At 25.0% G+C, this 13,861-nt stretch overlaps 1 protein-coding gene across 7 annotated transcripts; it reads left to right on the top strand.

Moving 5' to 3' along the window:
- Positions 1-1,599: 1,599 nt before the first annotated feature.
- LOC112599601 (poly(rC)-binding protein 3-like) lies at positions 1,600-13,266 on the top strand. Of its 7 annotated transcripts, none has more exons than XM_025346568.1 (11): positions 1,601-1,702; positions 2,184-2,301; positions 3,369-3,464; positions 4,103-4,159; positions 4,236-4,352; positions 4,412-4,669; positions 5,146-5,226; positions 5,299-5,383; positions 6,599-6,776; positions 7,142-7,276; positions 7,406-8,065. In XM_025346568.1, exons 3-11 carry the CDS (start codon positions 3,375-3,377, stop codon positions 7,746-7,748), a joined length of 1,344 nt encoding a protein of 447 aa, XP_025202353.1. In that variant the 5' UTR covers positions 1,601-1,702; positions 2,184-2,301; positions 3,369-3,374; the 3' UTR covers positions 7,749-8,065. The 7 variants fall into 7 exon arrangements, 6 of the variants coding, with proteins under 6 accessions (XP_025202352.1, XP_025202353.1, XP_025202354.1 ...); XR_003114949.1 differs by lacking the exons at positions 1,601-1,702; positions 2,184-2,301; positions 7,406-8,065 and adding exons at positions 10,686-10,718; positions 12,767-12,896; positions 13,008-13,266 and having other exon boundaries at positions 3,357-3,464; XM_025346567.1 differs by lacking the exon at positions 2,184-2,301 and having other exon boundaries at positions 1,600-1,702.
- The last annotated feature ends 595 nt before the right edge of the window (positions 13,267-13,861 follow it).

Here is a 13,861-nt window from a genome sequence, read left to right as displayed (position 1 = left end):
CCATCGGGTATTTTCCGAGCGGTTTGTTTTTGCGGCAGTCGCTGCGCCACAACAAGAACACAATAAGAAATTCTTTATGCGGCATTGCCACCGTTACTAAGTTCAGTATAACCTAACTTAAATTTATTTAATTGATTTCACCATTTACAAAAGATGAACTCATCTGTCATCGGTTAGTTTACACTGGAATTCATTATGAATTATCGGAAAATAGTCATTGGATCATTCGTTGATTATAACTTATAATATACCTAAATAAACTTTTTTTTGTATAAGACTTCAATTACAGAGACAATTAGCCAATCATGAGTTGATTATGGGATATTACTGTGAAGGGAGCACATGTATGAAAATATTTATAGGTACTATTCAAGAGTTCATTATATTGAGTACCTATATCATACATTTTTATCTAGATTAATTTGTTTAAAAAATTTAAATATATTGACAGTGTTAGCAAGGCCGTATAAACCTCAGGTGCAAAGGAGCATTTTGCTCCTGGTGACAAATTCTAAAAGGCAGCAAAAGATTTAAACTAACTATTTGAAAAATAAAATGTAACAATGATTTTAAATACCTAATAATTTAAATCATTTCAATATTGTTGCGTGCCAATATCAAATCCAGACTCAGAATGTTATTTAAATGGAATTTACAACTCTTAAAAACAATAATGTGTTTATTACGTATAAATGAAGGTCATGTAACTGATACAAAAAGTGGCAGAGTGTTGTGAAGTTGCTCAGGTCTTCGTGGCTCTGGTACATCTGCCCCTGTTGGTCTCTGGACTCCCTTATATACAAAGAAGTCTCTTGTTGTTGTAATCAACAACCTTCTAATTCATATTAATTCTTGGAATTGTTTTCACACTTGAAAACAACAATCTCCAGGATGTCTTCTGTTCTCAATTAGCAATTCGTGGAAATGCAATAATACATTTAAACGACCTCGTCACACGACTGCTATTTTGATTTATTATTATGTTTTTACAAATATGAATCTAATATCTCGTATACATTATAATTATTAGATCACATATAGGTATATCTATATTACTATTGCTAACACCTCTAGCAATATTACATATTATATTATATATATTTATATTATTAGCATATTTCATAACCCATAACAATATAAACTTTGAATTTTTCATTAAAACTGTGCTTAAAATATTTTAAATTCCAATAATAAGTATTGAACGATATACGTAATTATACGAAATACAAATTCACATTTAATGGTGGATATGATTATATGAAGTTTCGAAATTCAAAACTTTTTCCTTCGTCTAGATATCACATGAAGTATAGTTTTTTTTAAAGAAAAACGGTTCTTAGAGGCCTTTAGTTATAAAATCTTGGAAAACCATATTAATGATTATTGATTACTAAAAAGTACGGATAAAGATACTAATAGTCAATAGATATTAGATATAGCATCTATATCTCGATATCCGTGCTAAAAAGTAGCAGGAACAATCAAGTAGATTCACCGTTTGTTCCATGGAGGTTGTGACGGACAGGCAGCGCTAGTAAACGTTTTTGTTATCACTTATCATCTATCGCGTAGCAGTTAATACATAATAATAATTCATAATAGTAGTAATAAACTAATAAATAGTAATAAATAATAAATATTTAATAATAATACAACTTACTACTAAAAACATACACAAGTATTAACCACCAAGTCGCAAGTTGTAAGTACAAAATTTCAAAGTACTAACCACAGCTAATCTTTAGCTGTGCTAAATTAAGTAGGTACAACTAACTCCCTAGTCGCAACTAATATATATTATGGCCATTATACATTATACTTATCTATATACTTGCCACTTGTAAAGTTGTAATGGCCCCGTCATAATCAGTACCTAATTTATTTTCCATAATTCTCAAACCAACGTGACTAATTGGTATGAACGTCATCGTTCAATACAGTAAGCCGCATAATAATAATAATGATAACATAAATAATAATTAGGTAATAATGGAGATTGCGAATTGTTAATACTTAATAGTATACCACTGTTCCAGCCATTTTGAAATAATTACTACTGTTTTACGTACTTATGTTATTGTTTCCAATCATCGATGTAAAATAATGTAATATTCCTAACGCAACGTTGTTTAATAAACAGTACTGCATCATACATTTTCATCACCGCATCGTCTATTTCACAGAAACCTATCAAAAACTGCACACTGTACCTATCTACAAATTTCCCTTCTTAATGTAGATCATCAACGGACGATAACTAATGAGTACACCCGTTACAACTTCACGAGATTTATATTTCAGGTAAATAATTTTACTTTCAATAATAACAACTCATGTTGTACGATTATATTATGTCTTCCTTCCTCCCCCCCCCCCAATTATCTCAAATGAATTTAACCAATCACCCGGACTTGAAATAAGTCGTAGTTTCAACAGTTTTTATTCGACAATAAAGCGATTACTTTTTTTAAAACCACCATGGCATTAAGTATAAGTATCAACCATGGTTTATGTCCACCACTGAATTTTAATTTGTTTTTACGTCTGATCGTCCATAGCGAATCAATTTGCAATCTATGAGAATTCAAAAATCCCGCCTAGAGTAAGATAACTAAATCTATACAACGCCTGAAATGACCACTACGAGTTCAAAGTTTCAAACTTATGCAGAAGTAGTAATGAAGTCGATGAACTACAAACATACAGTGAACATTGTTTATCATTTTTCTTAATTAATATACTTCAACAAGTAAAAAAAGATTTTAACAAATTTTCTCAGTACACTACGTTGTTTAAACTTCATATAAAGAACATTTAGAGAGAATTAATACGAATTAAGGTCTGTATTCGGTATAATTCAATACCTATAAAGGTACATACTATAAAATATTAAAGTAATCACTAATCATAGTATAGTCAATCAATAGTTGAATAGTGTAGTTTTACTGTTGTAGTAATATTTATTTATTTATTTTTTTTTGTTAATTTATATAGTTTTCTTATACAGTTGTTGGTAGGAATGGATAAGGGATCTTACATTTCATTCATAAACGGTAACACTGCGTTATTCATTGCGTCTATCAAAATATTATTATATCACATAAATATATGATATTATCATAAATAATAGATGTAAAATAATTTTACTTATGAAATTTCTCAAATAATTCGTGATAGTAAATTTACAACGATTGTAAATACATCGTGTGTTGTGTTTTCATTTCGTATACTTATACTGCATTACTGTATTACTACATAGGTACGCCACACAGTTAGTTGTTGTCCTAACCTGACGTTGAAATGTTAGGGTTTAACTGTTATTAATTAGGTAAATATTAAATAATAAATTTTAAACCATGTCTGTTAAGGTAAAAATGGAAAACGTACAACAAAGTTCAAATGGGTCTAGTTTCAATGACTATAACGACGTCAATTTGACTATCCGGATTCTATTTCATGGCCGAGTATGTTGTATATTTTATGTTTTGCATTACTTAAGAATACTCTATATATGCTCTTGTTGTTCGAATCTATTAACTTTATACATTGTCATTAGTTTTGTTTTTAATATTAAGTAAATTAACTATTATTAAAATTCAAGACAATATTATTTATATTATCTTGTCTTTTTTTCTCAACATTTGACAACTTATCTATGATATTATATCATAACATAAAACTATAGTTTATGACCACTTAGAGAGCATAGATAATGTTATTGTCTTAGATTTAATAACTGTAAATATCGGTATGTAATGTATGTGTTTGGTATAGACTATTGTAATTGTATTTTATAGAATATTCTTAAGAATAATCATAAATTAAAAAATCTATTATGGTTTATAATGCTTTTTTTAAATATATTTTAATCTGTTAAACATAAACAAAGCAATGTTGATCAACTTATATAATACTTTTTTTTTAATTACTGTTTTTGCTTAAACATAAAAAACAAAAACAATTCTTATTGTTAGTTTCAGATTTATTAGTATAAGATTTTTATATTTTCTTTTAAAAAATGTAGCTTGTTCACTGTAAACTAATTAAATGCACTTTATATTTATATATTATGATGATATTAATATTTTGTTTTCAACTTTAGGAAGTTGGAAATGTAATTGGTAAGGGAGGTGAAACTGTAAAAAATATAAGAGACCAGGTAATTAATGTTTAATCTATTTATATTATGAAATAATTATCTATTTATATTATTAAATAATTTAATATTTTTATAGTCTGGTGCTAGAGTTTTAATCTCTGATGGTTCAACTCCAGAACGTATTGTGACCATTACTGGAACTACAAATGCAATTTGTAAAGCTACTGAACTTATTGGACTTAAAGTTGAAGAAGTAAGAATTTTATTTTATGAAAATTTAGTTATACAAATCACTTGATTAACTTTTTTCAGTTTTTTGAGAGACAAAATGGTGATTGGAATGGCCCAAAAGCACCTTTAACTTTTAAGCTAATTGTGCCAGCATCTCAATGTGGTTTCATAATCGGTAAAGGTGGATGTAAAATAAAAGAAATTAGAGAATCAAGTGGAGCTGCCATACAAGTAGCATCAGATATGTTACCTAATTCAACTGAACGTCTAGTGTCAATTACTGGTACTACAGGCACAATATCTCAATGTGTTTATCAAGTCTGCAATGTACTATTAGATGTAAGAAAATATAGAGTACTTATCTGAAGTGTCAAGTAAATTGAAGTTGACGTATGGTGTTTTGAGGGAGTAATGAGGCACATAAAATTTCTATAGATATTCACAATATTAAAATTTTTAAATATATTTTGCAATGATAACAATTCTAGTTAGTTTAGCCAATTAGCTATATTTTTTTTCATTAAATACTAATAATAAACATATGAAGACTCATTATATACTGGAAATTAGTTAATGTGTGATAACTTTAATTTTTTTCTTATCTATAAATTGTATTTGGGCATATAAAAAAATCAGTTAAATTTATTAATGTTCCCTTTGTGTTTAAATTTATTGAGACTGCTATATTATTATATAGTTACTCATTATTATTATTTTTTACAATAGCTTACTTTAATTGTTCAGTTTATTTTACTTTCTAAAATTATGGTATGTTTTAATATAATAATATAAATAAAATGTATATACATTTTCAGTCTCCACCACGTAGTGCAACTATCCCTTATGATCCTCGTAGTAAAACTTCAGGATTTGCTAGTAGTGGAGTTGGTAATGATGTAAGTTTTTTATTACCAAGTAAAATCTATTATTAATGTAAGTTTTATTTAATTATTTTAAAACTATTTTAGTTTGGAAGGCAACGCACTAATCCTTTGGCCAGTCTTGCAGCTCTTGGGTTAGGAACTGCATCAACTGGAGGAATTAATCCAGCTGGTACGTACAAGAGATTTTTAAATATTTAATGGTAGCTAGAAAGTTAGTTTTATAATTAATGATATTAATATTTCTAATTATTTAATTATTTATAGTTATACTTTTGAAAAGGTAGCTGTTAAATTCATAAAACTAAATAAGGTACCTAGATAATATTTTGAACTATAAATTTGATTAATAAGTAATTTGCTCTAAAATTTAAAATATCAGAGTAAACCGAATTCTTCTTATTAAACAATTTGCTACATTACGCGTTAGTAAGACAGAGTTATCACTTTATCAGATTAACATATAATATCCTCTTATGATTAGGGTACATCATATCTCTTTATTAAGGTTTTTTAAGGGGTTTTTTTAAAGACATTTTTAATGAAATGTTAGATAAAAATTATTGATTTTAAATATAATCAACATAGTATTATTATTGTTATGAAAATCACTTTTGTTTTTCAATATTATGTTTAAGTTGGATATTTAACTGTCCTTCATTGTTTGTTGAATTAATTTACTAATGGGAACTTACGACACCCTAAATTAACATTATTTTAATATTTACCAAATGTATGGTTAGACTATCTAAGATTAAAAAATGCCCTTCTTAAGACTAAAGTATTTTGATTTTCTGTCCATTATTAATACAACTTAAAATTATTCTGACATAATTACTAAATAATGATCATTTTTATTTTAAGTGTTTAAAGTTTAAACTGGCATTAGTGTAACCAACCTATCTTATACTAACATACTATATCCACTTAAAATTGCTTTTTTTCATATCAAATGATTTACAAATAATTTAACAAATCTATAACAGTATCAATCTATTATCTACTTAATGACAAGGTATACTTTACTGTTTTTTCGTATTCCTATGTTAATTATACTAAAACAATAAAACCATACAGTAATATCTGACTATAGCCTATATATTATCTTACTGTTCTTTTTTTATGTGTTTAAAAACTATGTAAGTGAGGCATTATCTTAATTAGTTTTCAATTAACATGATTTTTATATTTTGTATAGCTAGGTGCATACTTTTAAAATCATTTTTATATGGTTAAATTAATACATTATTTTATCATGGGAACTCGAGTTTTAACATTTAATTAAAATTAGTTGAGTAGACTGAAATTTTTCCAATGTAATAACCTAGTCTATTTTTTTCATAACTTTTTTTTTAAAACTAAATTAGATAAATTATTATATTTATAGCTTTAGCTGCATTAGCTGGAAGTCAGTTGAGAACAGGTAATCGTCAAAACCGAAATGGTAGCGGGGAACATAAAAGTCAAAGCTCTAATTCAAACACTGAGACAATATCAATGACTGTACCTAATGACTTAATTGGATGTGTCATTGGTAGAAGAGGAAGTAAAATTGCAGAAATTCGGTAAGTATTAACTAACATAATATCCTACTCTACGTATAAATAAAACATTGATCAGTCTGGTTATAATTTTTTAGTAGGAATATAGTTTTCAAGCTTCTATTTCTGATACAAAATTATTTGTTATGAAACTCTTATTTAATATTCATCAGAACTTAAAATTAATAAATTAAATTATATTTCATTTTTGATAAAAAAAATAACTTACATTAATAGATTAATAATTAATAATTAGAATAAACATTTTGCTAAGATACTTTTGAACTAATGTTAATATAACTTTGATTGTGATAAAATAAGAAATTAATTGATTTATTAAAAAATATTAAATAACTAATAAATGTATTATGTGTATGCATTTTATATAGACAAATAAGTGGTGCTTTAGTTCATATAGCTAAAGGTGAAGGAACTCATGAAAATGGTGAGAATGAAGATCGACATATAACAATTACAGGAAATAAAGATTCTATTTCAGTTGCCAAGTACTTAATTGAAATGAGGTACAATTTTATTATTATCCTTAAGAAAATATTTGTGGGATCAAAGTTGAGAGTCCTAGTGTTATCATTAAATCCCTCTTATTGTATTAAATGTCCTTTTTTTATCACTAATCCCAATTTCTTCTCTAGCGTGGAACTGCAGAAAGCCAATCTTGAGGGGGCAAACTCATCCTCTAGTCCTGACGATGGGTCCAGCTCAACCTTGCCCACTCCTCCGACGGTGGCCGCATCTCCTTTGTCGTCCGCCATCCCATTGGCTCAACTATTTGCCAAGCCGGGTGCCATTAATGCCCTATCCAGCTTATCTGCTCTTGGCGGCCTTACCGACCTCTTGGGAGCCTTATCTGGCGCCAATCAATCCCCTCCGATACAGACCACGGGTGTCCATCGCCCGAAAAATTATTTCCAGAGAAACCGCAGTCCTTCAGGCGAAAAAACCAAAGCAGACAGGACCAAGTTTGCTCCTTACTGAATGCTAATTGATCCAAAATCCGCCAATTATTGATATTCATACTAATGTTTTATCCTACCCATCTTAATTTCTTTATTTTTAAGTAGTTTTTTTCATTATTTTATAATTTATTTAATTATTCATTAAGAAAACTTCTAACTTTTGAAAGTCTGAAAACAATTCTAAAAAACTTTTTTTTTTTTTTTAAATATCTAACATAATTGATTTTGTTTATAGAGTTTAACTTAAAACATTAATGATAGGTATAAATCTCTTTCATGGGTAAAATTATTGCATTTTAAAGTTTTAGTATATCATTTATATTTAATATATTTTATTGTGTCCAATTTATATTTCACTTTTTAGTTTAGATTGTTTCCAATCACTACTTCTAGCATATATTTTTAGATCTTACATTATATTTTTTTTTAGATCTTATCGATAATATAACTTGTATTCCTTATTTTATTTCTTAATTTTTAACAAATTAGTATGAAATCCAATAAATAAAATCTGCTCTGCTTACATTTGCTGATATTATATTTTTATAATAATAAAATGTAATTATGGGTTTACAAAGATTACCGACTTAATAACTTGCTTTTTACTACTTTATGTAGTAATAAAATAACATGTTTATGTTTCAACTTTCTCGTTTTATTGTGATTTATATTCATTAAAGTATTTACTTTATAATTTTTGAATATGCATGTTTTAATTCTTATAAATTATTTAACAGAATTACATACATACATTTAAAAACAATTATAATCTTTTTTTATTTCTATTGTCATCACAAGCATTTTGTAATTTGTCTTGAATACAATTACTACATTAGCTGTGTATCATAGTTAAGTATTATTGTTACAACGCTGAAAAAATAGAGGTTATAACAAAAAAAATCAAAAATTTAAAAATTTCAATTTCAATAAATGAATTGATTTGCACATAAATATAAAATAGTACTTGTAGAATACTCAAATAAAAAACCAATACTTTAATTATAAAACATTAATAACATGATAAAAACATGATAAAAATTGGCATCATTCAGCAGATACAAACAATGTTAATTGATTTTATTTGGCATCATTTTAATGAACATATTAAACATTTCCTCCAAATTTTTATTCATAAAATTGCTAATTAAGTTAATTTAAAATTAAAAGGAACAGTTTGAATATTTACTAAGTTGTAACTACCTACTCATTCAATATGCTATCTAGTACCTTATATTTTATATTCTATGTATTACAAATAATCATCTTACCTTATGTATGTATATATTATATTTTATTTAACAATATTTTCTGTGATACCCATAATATTATTACGTAAAAGTTTAATAATCTAGTAATATATTGCATCAATTTTTCTAGTTTAAAATATTGAAAAAAGATTTGTTCTTTTTAACTAATAATGTCCATTTCATATTAATTTTCCTTATTTGGTTATATTCTATACAACCCCTCCCTTGTCTTCACATACACAATACCATACTAGTCTTAAAATTTTGACAAACTTTCACATTATTTCTGTATGTAACATACTAAATAGTAAATTTTAAAATGTGGTAAATAGCATATGGAATAAGTACTGGAAAAATGAAAAGCCCATGTGGTTGTTTTTCATTAATAATGTTAATACTCTTGTGATGTATGTGTTGATACAACTAATAGTCAACAGATACATTTCTACCCAGAGTAATATTTTAAAATTTAAAAGAAAAATGAGGATATGAAATTTTGAAATTAATATGATTCAATACTAATTATTATACATTATGTTATATTTATGCTGTGATATTGTATTATTACTTTTTACAAGCATTCATACACATACTATAATCACAATTGCACCAAACAATTGTTTAAATTATAAATTGTTATGACAAATAATCAACAATGCACAATTTATATTAACTTATTAAACTTACTGTTAAGCTCATATCCCAATTAAGCAACTAAAACAAAGCTTTTAGAATATCAATAATGATAAATAATAAAAAAATTTATTAAATTATAAAATAATTGTCATTAAACTAAAATTAATTTTACACTCATAAGAAAAATTGAATTAAACGTTTACAAAAGATTTTAGAAAAAAGTAATAAAAATAAAATTAATAATATATAAAATATATTATATAAATTGTATAAAAAAAATTTCCTTGATTACTTTATGATTAAAACTATTTTATTTGTATTTAATATATTTAAATCAGAAATAGATTTTAATCAAAACTGGTTATATTATTTATTTTATAAAATACCTTTACTTTTGGACTAGTCTATTTTATGTAAAAATTTAAAACTAATCACCTTGTATTCATAAAAGTATGTAAAAGTATTATAAAATAATTACTTAATATATTTATTATTTTACTTCATTTAAAATTGTAATATTATAATCCTAGTAATACATTTACATTCATAATAAAATTAAATTTAAATTTAAATAATACATTTGTATGTTTTTTTTTTTTAGTTATATTTCAAAATTTATTGTTTACTTTTAGACTTAAAAATAATCTGATCAATTGTTTCCTTAATCCCATTTTATGGTCTTTTTCTATACATAGTTTTATTCTTCAGTTATATTTACGATTAAAGTAAAAGCTAATTGTAATTTTCCACAACATTTGTGTTATCTAATGTATGATCATCTGCTTTTACAATTACTATCATAATCCTTATTGATGATTATTTAATATCATTCATAGCTACAAGTAAGCTATTTTTTCCTGAAAAATCCATCAAGATAACAAATTCAATGGGTAATTTATATTTAAATTCTATACTTAAATGAATTCTAATTTTATTTTTTGAATCTGTCATTATTTTCCTTTTTTATTTTATTGATATTGTAATCCACCATTTACAATCATTAATTATTAAGCTTTTTTTGATTTATGTATATATTTACTAATCTTATTTGTTTTATCTTTATTTATTTTTAGAAATACTGGTCAAACTATTGATGTGTTTTAAATGTGAGTATTTATAATAAGCATAAAATATATTTTAAAATTAGAGAATTTCAGCCCAGTATTTGTTTATTTTTCTGATCAGCTTGCAAAATCACAAATTTACTTCCCAGCAGATTAGGTCCTGTAGAATCAACAATAAATATTAACTTTAGTAATGAGTGATTTAACATACTTTTAAACTTTAAGTTAAAAAAAAAATTGTGCAACGAATTTTTTTTTTTATATTTAAATATTTTAATGCGATTTTTGCATTTTTAAATTATATTATTTTACATACTCTTAGCATGCTCAATAATGAAAATGTCGTTAAAAACCAAGATTTAAGCACTTATAATATTCTTAGTTTTATGGTATATCAAATCACTAATTACTAAAGCTAATGACTTGGTGTTAGTTCTGCAAGACATGCATTTTCTATATTTCATGTTGGGCAAAAAAAGTAAACAAATAAGATTAAGATTACACATTTAGATAATTTAAAATTGTTTATTTATGTATATTATTTACTTAAGTGATAATATTAATATAATTTTTTGGTTATTACATATTTAATGTTTTAATTTTCAAGACTAATATTTTAAAAAGTTTTAATAATAAGCAAATATTGATTGATTACAAATTTTTGTAAATTATAATCAGAAACAATTAGTTACATACGTTTAATTTTTGAATATTAGTTAATTTAATTTTTTTTCTTTAATTAAATTTAAATATAATAAAAATATAAAAGTTAGCATAATGGCTTGGAAGAATTATCTATTCACCCACATAAAAATGCAACGTATGGAGGAGGGGGATTTTATTTTGTAACCAGAAATATTGACTAACATTTATAGATATATCAATGGTTAATGGTTGAACTGTTTATCAGCTAATTAAAAAATATCAAATGTTTATAAAGTTGATTATTGCGAATAGTGAAGTGGTTATAGTAGTTAAGTGTTATTTAAAATGTGTTAGCATGGTTGGACGAGAATGTGACGTTTCGGCTGAATGTCAATTCAACGATTTCCGTTTCGGCGATACGTCAAGGTACTTTTCGGCGCGTAATCAATTCGGCTATATACTCGTAGCAATGAACTTATATCTATAATTTACAGCGTTGTCTCACTGTTCAGAGAGTGTTATAGAAATATTATCTTTATATTCTATATTACTATAAATTATTGTTATTATTAGGTACTACACGATAAGATAGTTACGATAGTCGATAGGTAATTTATGGTCGATCTAGCTGTAAACCAATTCGATAATTTTATAATTTTTAGCCTATCACCGGGATCGATAATTTTTCATATTATTATTAACGTACGATTTATATGTGCTATTGAGAGAACTTCTTGATAGCCACAGCACATTTTTTATACTTATAATATATACTTAATATCGATTGATAGTTAATTATTATACTTTTATTATTATTATTTATAAACCGGTGTTTGGTATTATTTATATTATAATTTATAGGTCACCCTATTTATTGACTCTTGTATGTATTATTGTATTGTATATATAATCTTTGTAATTTTTAACCGTTGTACGGTGCGAGATGTCGAGCCAACTGCCAACTAAGAACTCGACAGCACATACATTAACTATAAATAATCATAATTATTTTGATTTATTTATTTATTTATGAATTAAAATGAATATGGTATTTATTTTATTATAAAATACAATTTTATATTATATTACAATTTTTTTTTTACTATTATAATTTTCACCGAAACGGACATCATCGAATTGACATTTTGTCGAAACGTCCGTGCCTAACTGTCGTCATCGAAACGTCTTAGATCTTGTTGGACATGAATAAAATTCAACCAAGTTCCATAATATGCAGTTTCTTGTCAGTTAATTAATGTTATAGTATCGTTAAAATTTGATTGTTTTCCTAGTATGATTCCCATAGTTTTAAAATATTTTTTTTTTTTTACAAATAATTATTGTTTTAAAAAAAATCTTATATTTTACACCTTGTATGTTGTTAAGGGTAGATTCTTTAAAATTCTTTGTATTATTCAGTTTAATAAGTTATATTTATTTTTTAGGTATTAATATCTGATATATTTTGGTCAATATATTCACTGCCTCTGTCCATCTATTATTAAATATTAATAACATTATTTTGAACTGTTGGCTTATTTAACACTGAAGATCATTTAAGGAGCATGTTGCCACGTATGAATTTTATATTAACTATTAAGTTATTAAATCAATTATTATTTTGAAAATGTTATTTTTATCAATATTTATTTTTAATAATAAATTAATGTATTTATTTTTCCATAGTATATTTGAAGAAATTGGACAAACTATGACTTGCATCTATAAATATTTCATCATCAAATTAACTAAGAAAAAAATTTCTGCTATCTGTATTTAATGAACAATATGCTTATACATTGATTTACAACATTTTTATAAATTTGTTTACCTAGAACATGCTTTAATTCACTGTAAATATTACCAATATGAAAATGACAACAAATTAAGTATTAGTGTAGGTAACTATTTTTAAGAATATTGATGATTGAACTTATTATATATTATGTTCTATGGACTGATGTTACCAAATAAATATTTTTATTGAATATTATTTGATTTTGTTTATTTACTCTTTAGTTTTGTATAAATATTGTATTTTAAGATTCTTAGCGGAACAATAAATACTGTTGATTTTACAATGATATTTGTTTTTTAATTTTTGTATCTATCATAACCTTTTGAGTCATTGAAAATGCTTTAATTTTTAACTTTGATGGTAAGTAATTGAATGTAGTTTCTTCTTTAGAAAATGGACCTAAAGTATAAAATTACCAATATTTTCAAAATAACCGATGAAAATAAAAAAATTGAATTTATACATTGAACTAATAATAGACAAAATTGTTTATTTTTTTTTTTTTTTTTTTGATGTAACTATGAATACATGAAATTATCACCAAATGTTTATAGTATAATTTTTTTTAGTTTTTAATATAAATTTCTAAAATAATGTATATATTATGTAATATGTCATATACTCATATGTTCATATTAAATATTAATCTATTAAACATTTACCAATTTGTATATTTAACAGCAAAAATGAAGTCATGTATAATTATTCGGACACGAATATGCATCGTGAATTTGTCAAGTTA

Source organism: Melanaphis sacchari, unplaced genomic scaffold, assembly GCF_002803265.2.
Source record: "Melanaphis sacchari strain LSU unplaced genomic scaffold, SCAv2.0 Contig53_pilon_pilon, whole genome shotgun sequence".
In the NCBI taxonomy this organism is placed as follows: Eukaryota; Metazoa; Arthropoda; class Insecta; order Hemiptera; family Aphididae; genus Melanaphis; species Melanaphis sacchari.
This window is presented reverse-complemented; position numbering and strand designations above follow the sequence as displayed.

Bases quoted from the DNA above. Each gene is read 5' to 3' on its own strand.
- LOC112599601 (XM_025346564.1), top strand. From the start codon at position 3,357: ATGTCTGTTAAGGTAAAAATGGAAAACGTACAACAAAGTTCAAATGGG. The intron at 4,353-4,411 runs GTAAGAATTTTA...AACTTTTTTCAG, and splicing joins TTGGACTTAAAGTTGAAGAA to TTTTTTGAGAGACAAAATGG. The intron at 5,227-5,298 runs GTAAGTTTTTTA...AAACTATTTTAG, and splicing joins GTAGTGGAGTTGGTAATGAT to TTTGGAAGGCAACGCACTAA.